General features: G+C 47.3%; 1 protein-coding gene across 2 annotated transcripts; it reads left to right on the forward strand.

Moving 5' to 3' along the window:
• Positions 1 to 1,972: 1,972 nt before the first annotated feature.
• CUNH11orf42 (chromosome unknown C11orf42 homolog) lies at positions 1,973 to 6,898 on the forward strand. 2 transcript variants are annotated; one of them, XM_004781186.3, is made up of 3 exons: positions 1,973 to 2,124; positions 5,466 to 6,264; positions 6,636 to 6,898. In XM_004781186.3, the coding sequence occupies exons 1-3, from the start codon at positions 2,053 to 2,055 to the stop codon at positions 6,821 to 6,823; spliced, it is 1,059 nt and encodes a 352-aa protein (XP_004781243.1). In that variant the 5' UTR covers positions 1,973 to 2,052; the 3' UTR covers positions 6,824 to 6,898. The 2 variants fall into 2 exon arrangements, with proteins under 2 accessions (XP_004781243.1, XP_004781244.1); XM_004781187.3 differs by having other exon boundaries at positions 6,538 to 6,787.
• Positions 6,899 to 6,929: the final 31 nt, after the last annotated feature.

The following is a 6,929-nucleotide window of genomic DNA, read 5'->3' on the forward strand; positions in this document are numbered from 1 at the left end:
CAAATAGCCCATCATCCCCGTCCCCACCCCATCCCATCCACCCTCTTCTCATTCTGGAATCCCCTTAGCATATGGATGTACATCATCCCCTGCCCATGTTTATCAGTAACTTTCATATCTGTACCTCTGCATTTCTGCCTCCTTGCACTGTCTGTTTTGCCCCATGTCTGTGTCCCTTGTCCTGGTGTCTGTCTCTCTGCTGTCTACCTCATTTAGGATTCCTTTCTGGAAGGAACAGAAGTGCCAACCATACTATATCAGATGACCTCTCCTGGTGTAGGGCTAGGAGGGCACTAGAGGAAGAAATTTGGGTTTGCCTGCCCTGACAAGAAGCTTGGGGTTTCTGGTTTGGCTATTGCAGCTCTCTTATGCTACCTGCTTCCTTTTCACTAAATGACTTTGCACATCCACCGAGCAGGCGCCCTCCCACCACACACTCAGGAGAACAGAAGGGATACAGTAATTTCTTCCTTTACCAAAAAGAACTACCATTCAAATTCTAGTTTAAAAAAGCTGGAATCAGGCCAACTTGGATTTGAATCCCAGACTGCCATTAACTCACTATATCCCTTGCACTAATCTACTTAACCTCTCTGAGCGTGTTAATTCACTTATAAAATGAGGAAATAATAGTATCTACTTCAAGAAGTTACTAAAAGGATTAACTAGGATAATGGATTCAAAGTGTTTGGCACAGCCCCTAGCACATAGGACTTCAACAAATATCTGATTTCAGTTCCTTTCCTGGAGCAATCCCACAGCCACTGTCAAATCTTTGCTTAAACACCCAGCACCCATACCATTAGCTCTGTCTAGAGAGACTTACCCTCCCCTGAGGCCAGTTACATCATGTAGGACCATTCCTTGTGCCTCATACTCATACCACCTCAGCCAGATCAGACGATGGCCAACTTCATGGGACAGCCCTACATGCTGGGCCAGGATAGGAAAGGATGCTCCCCATACAGAAGTGGGTCTTCCTAGGAACACAGGCGACTCTCCAGAGGACTCAAGAGAAGACTCTTTAGACAGATAAGAGGCAGAATGGAAGCTACTAGAAAGGCTCCACAGAGTGGCTCTTCCCCAAGGATAAACCACTGTTCTCCAGCAAACACCAGGTTGAAATCTCTGAACAGAGACACAAAGGGAAATCACACATAGTTTAGGGCTGCAGCAGGAGAGAGCCAGCTACACGCAGATCAGCCTAGGTCAGGGAATGATACATGAAAAAAAAATTCCTCAAATTTACCTGGGTAATTCTGGCTTCCTAAAAGTCCTCTCCAGTTACTAAGGCAACATTACCCGATTAGATTCTTATCCTCCACACTGCCACCACTCATATGGCACCCTCCTACACACACACCTGGTTTTCATTGCAATTGTAACCCACTCATTAATAATGTGTTTCAAGTTAGGCTGCACATCAGAACTGCCTGAGGAGCTTTTAGAAATCCTGATGCCTAGGCATACTCCAGACCAATTAAATCAGAATCCCTGGAGGTAGGATCCAGGTATCTATAGTTTTAAAAGCTCCCAGGTAATTCCAAAGTATGGCCAATGTTGAGAATTACTGTTTGTTTCTCAGTCTAAGTCCTGTTTTATACTTCTCCCATATCCTTCAGGACCCTTACCTAACCTCACAAAGAAGTCATCAGCAGCTGATAATACAGCACAGCAAATTGCTTCAGGAGGCTGCTGAAGGGGGAAGCCTGATTCTGTTTCCTTAAAGAACTCAGAGCAAGAAATATAAGCATACACACACACATGCACTCACACAAGCACACACGTATACAAATCCACCAAACACACCTGCGTTCTTCTCCCTTAAGGAAGAGAATGGGTAAGTCACTCAAGAGCCTGGACTCGGGCTGTGGGCATAGTGAGGCTAGTAGAGTGACTGTCCTCTCCCTACCCAAGTCCCCATTATCTACAGGACCTCTATGACCTCATGTTGTAGTAGGTCAAAGCCTAAGGCCTGGGGCCTCACCTCCCTGGGCAGCTTGGGGTTCCTGCAGCAGCCACTGCCCTGCCTAACCCCTCTCACACCCCACCATGTTGGTTGGTACCCCCCACCTGCTGACACTGGATGAAGCTGATGCCACCTGGACCCTCATCAAGGATAAAGTAAGAGGGCTAAAAAGAAAGTAAAAAAGTGTGACCTAGATGGGTCTGAGCAATTTATGAGTAGGAAGACAATTCCTTGAAAGGCAATAGGAATCGATGAGAACAGTAACAAGTGCTAAGTCAGGGCAGGACTTAGGAGATCAGGAAGGCCTCCTGGAGAAAGTGACATTCTAGCTAGGCAAGTAGATATTATTCTCATGTAGAGGGAAAAGGAATGCCTGACTCATAAATGGTGCTTAATAAATACCTAAATGAGTTAATGAGCAGGTGGGTGGGTGGGTATGTGAACAGTGTCCTAATTAAAGGTACAGCATATGCAAAAGCCAAGAGGAAAAAGAAAAATGCATATTTGCAAACTGCAAATAGTCCTTTAGAGCAGAATTCAAATGAGTAGTAGTGAAAATGAGGTCAAAGACGTCCAAGGGCCGATCACGAAGGGCCCTTTAAACTTTCTAAAGGAACTTCAATCTCTTCACAGATACCTCCTACACCTTTAGCTTCTACAGAATGGGAAATTTGGGTTTTGAGCAAAATATGTAGATTTTCAGGAGCAGGCAGAGATCAGCTGTATCTAGCTGCAGGTACTCAACAAATCTCATCAAATCCAGATGGCTACAATTGCTGAATTTGGAGAATTTGGGGATCAGGTTCCAGTTAGATGATCTGGAGGACAGTGAATTTCAAGCACCCATAGAAGGCAGCCCACCAATTTTAAAACAACCATCTTAAAGTAGTGCCTGCCAGACTCAAAGCAGCCTTAATAGCATGGGGTTCCCATCTGAAATGGAGCAGGAGCTCACCACAAAGGTCAGCCTCCAGGGAAGTAGAAATAGGAGAGTCGAGGCCTTCTGAACTATATAGCTTCAGCAATGTAAAAGGTTGGTCTGGACAAGATCAGGCAGTTTATTAGAATGAAAGTAAATATGATCATCAACTAGAGTAAAGCTACACTATCTCTCAGCATCAGAAAATTTCCCTATTCAAATGGAAAATTGTCAGGAAAGGCAAGGTAATGATTCAGGATAAATCACCGGTGGTACGTGGAAAATTCAAGGAGCAGGACACCTCTGAGTGACCTGGTTTCCTCTCTCCAGAACTGCTGAGAGTTTATTGAGTACTTTGTAATACACAGAGATAACCAAAACATGGCTCAAAAGCTCCTCATTCAGCTCAAACCAGCCAAGGTAAATCCAGGAAGAGTCTTCCACCCTCACTTTCCCAAGCTGCCCCTGGGAGATCTAAATTTGCAGTGGTCTATATTCCACAGAACTTTTACCCCAAAACAAAGCTGCAATGGAAACAACAGGTAGTGGTCTCAAATGGTGACTCTACCAAGAATAGTCACCCTAGCATGGAAATTTTATTTTCCCTAACTACTGGGGGCCTGAAGGATAAGAAAGAGGGCCTGATAACCCACCCACCCCAAGGCAAATTCATGTCTATATTCTGGGAAAAAGTCTCCAGGTACATTAGTGAGTCACCTCTTAGCAGACACGTGGACCATAAGAACCAGGTATTTGTCAAAATCCCATTAGAGAGTTATCTCCTGGGGACACTCCTATTTGCCTTATTTGTATAGGAACCTAGGGAACAAAGGAGCAACGAGGGTAGGATTCTGAAGTTATACTTGGTTACTATGCTTTTTTCATCAGGGGACAGAGCATTCTATACAAAATGTCAACCCACCAGTGCTCTGCTGTCACCCCTGGGAAATCCAAAGGGACCTTCTTAGAGCCCTGTTCTTCAGCATGATTCCCCCACCAGAAGGAAAGTATTCCATGTCTCAATGAAGCACAGGAGAGGAAGATGGGAAATTCTTCCATGCACATTAAGAAAGAGCGCCATTTACTTCCTTGGCTAGGTGACAAGAGACAGTAGTCTTCAAGCTACTTCAGCTTGTTTTAAGTGCAGACACAACTCCATCAGTTAACGACCCCCCTCTTATGCTCTGCAGTCACACTTCTAAAACAGCTCTATGTAGCAAAAAAACCAGACTGGGCTTAAGGGATCACTGATGAATTCAACCAGGCCAGCAAGCTGGGCAATGCCAGCAACAGGGAGACAGATGTGTGGGAATTGAGGGCTGAGGAAGAGAAGTAGAACAAACAGGAAAGGGACCCAAAAAGGGAATTTTACATACTCCCTAGCAGAACACAGAGCCAGAAGTCTCAGCCAGCAATATCTTTGATGAGTCGAGATCATTCCTACATACAGTTATTAGAGAGGATTTTACAAGGTTTCCCAGGTAGTCATGAAGTTAAACTTCCCAGAACTGGATTGCCAAACCAAAAAAGGCAAGACAAGAAGAACAAAACCAAGAGGAATTAGAATCCCTAAAAGCATATTGGGGCCTGCATTACAAAGATGAGGCCTCAAATCCCTAAAAGAAGTACTCCCTGTAGCCAGGGCAGAAGATGTTGAAGAATAGTCATTCCAAACCTATCTCTGGTGTGCCCATTGTAGTGAATGACATCAACTACCTAACCAATCATCTAAGACTAATCCCACACGACTCCTTTTCCCACACTCCTTAACTAAGTTCTACTAATTCTATAACCTAAAGATCTTCCCCCATTATTTTAGTTCCATTTATTTAGTTTAGAAAGCCTCACCATGTTTTGCCTGCAGTAATACAATACTCTTAACTGATATTTCTCTCTCCTTATTTTGTCTTGCTGTTCAAAATTAACTTTCTAAAGCACCTCTCTGATCCTGTCCCTCTCACCCAGAGCCCTTCAAATGGCTTTCCATTGCCCTCAGGATCAAATTTCTGTTACTTAGCACACTCAAGATCTTTCATAGTCTAGTTCCTGTGTGTCTGTCCCTCTTCAGACCTTATGTTTAAGTAGTGTGAAATACTGTGTTCCTGAATGTGCCCTTCTTAGTTTCTAAGTTCCAGTTTTTTAAATGGCTGTATCCTTTCCCTGGATTGACCATCCTCCTACCTAGCTAATTCCTTCAAAATTCAAGTATTACCACCTAGAAACTAGAAATCCTCTGATCCCTTTCTATCAAAGACAAAAGCTATTAAGTCACTTCTGGTCTCTTCCACACCTGGCTCTTTATTATTTTACTTAGCTGACTACCGTCTACATCTTCGTCTCCTCCATTAGACTCAGCTATGATAAGATGAGGTCGAAGTTTTATGCTTTTATGTATTCCCAGTACCCAGCAGGGTCTGGCAAATAGTAGACAGAACTAGACAGAACTAAGAAATAAGGAGGAAGCACGTCGTGGAGATGTAATTGCACAGTGAACAATGGGAGGGTCAATCTAGAGTAGGCTACCAGGTAACTCCTGACCCTAACTCAGTCACTGACCTGTAAACTGGCCATCTGCAGGTCATCGAGGAGCGCTTTGGGCCCAATGTAGTGGCAGTACCTTTCCTGTCGGATGCAGCCTGCTATGACCTACTGGGTGTGCTAGTGAAGCAGTCCCGCCCAGCCCACACCCGCCTGGCTTTACCAGGTCGGCAGGGTAGGCGGGCACTACAACCAGTGGGGCCACTACCAAACCTCCTGGAGCAGGCAGGGTCCGAGGGTGCCTTTGCCCACTGCACTCGGGAATACTCACCAAATGGCCGAGCAGAGATAGCCTATGAAGAAATGCGACTTTTGGAAGGGCACCCCTGCCGGATCCGCCTGCACATGGGTGGACTGCGCAAGAAGGTGGCCTTCCTGCTGCTGCCACCAGGGCAGGTGAGCCTACAGCAAAATCTTCCCTGGCTCCGAAGCACCCACAGCATCTATGTCATCTACCAGGTCTTCTCCTGTTCCTGGCTGCAGCTGGGGCTGTTACCTACAGCCCGTGAGCCCCAGCTGCTCCGGTTACAACGGTCACTGCCTGTTGCCTTCTCCTGCCTCAAGTTTTCACTGCAGCCCAAAGGAGTGCTGGGACCACAGAAGCCTCTGACCAAAGATCCACTGCCCCATGGTGCCAACTGGGTCAGACCCAACCTCGGCATCATGCCACCTCTGGCCCTCACATCAGTCGCTGCCAATACCCCTGAAGCTGCTGATGTGCCCCCACCTGTCCCAGGCCCACCTACACCACCTCCTCAGGAAGGGCCGGAGGGCAGACCCACCAGATTCTCCTACAAGGGCCGAAACCCCTTCCGCAGGGGGCCCCAGATGTTGTCAGGTACTGCAAGGTGTTATGAAGCTGAAAAGGATGGGATTGGGTAAAGGGGGGAGGGCATGGGGAATATAGGAGTGTGTGCCCAGCAATGTGTGGGGAACCCCGAACTCCACACTGGATCCCAGTGACAGGGGATGGAGTGAGGGAGCCAGGGGCAATGAGGTGGAAGCATAGTCCTGGTGAGGGGGTGGGCACAGCATAGAGGGCCAGGGAGGGACCAGGGAGGCAGAAAAACCAGGGCATGAGTCAAGCTGTGACTATCCCCAACCCTGGCAGAGAACTGGCTCTTCAGCCCCCGCAGCCCCCCACCAGGAGTCCAGGGTGGGGGCCCCGGGGACCCCGACCGGCACTCCATGTCCCTGCCCCTGCTGCAGGGTCTGTCCTCAGAGTTCGACAGCGACGAATGAAGCTGAAGCGAGAAACACAGGGGGCAAGGCCCCCAAGATCTGGCATAGGGATACTGGCCCCCAATAAACATCAGCTGCTGCTGCCCAAAACCATCCTGGGCCCATGCTGCTTCTTCCTTCGGGGGTCGGAGGAGAGTCCCTACTTTTTCCCCTAGGCTCCATGACCCCCTCACCCATTAAGGGCAGCATAAGAAGCACCCTGAAACCTTGGCACCAATGTCCTCACAAGAGACAAAGTACCCCTGACCTCCCCATTTATGT

This window comes from Mustela putorius, unplaced genomic scaffold (genome assembly GCF_011764305.1).
Source record: "Mustela putorius furo isolate JIRA1106 unplaced genomic scaffold, ASM1176430v1.1 tig00000238_pilon_pilon_pilon, whole genome shotgun sequence".
NCBI lineage: Eukaryota > Metazoa > Chordata > Mammalia > Carnivora > Mustelidae > Mustela > Mustela putorius.

What these genes read in the sequence shown, in the direction of transcription:
- CUNH11orf42 (XM_004781186.3), top strand. Translation starts at nt 2,053, where the DNA reads ATGTTGGTTGGTACCCCCCACCTGCTGACACTGGATGAAGCTGATGCC. An exon ending in GGACCCTCATCAAGGATAAA is followed by an intron (nt 2,125 to 5,465) that starts GTAAGAGGGCTA and finishes GGCCATCTGCAG; the next exon opens with GTCATCGAGGAGCGCTTTGG. An exon ending in GGGGCCCCAGATGTTGTCAG is followed by an intron (nt 6,265 to 6,635) that starts GTACTGCAAGGT and finishes CCCCTGCTGCAG; the next exon opens with GGTCTGTCCTCAGAGTTCGA.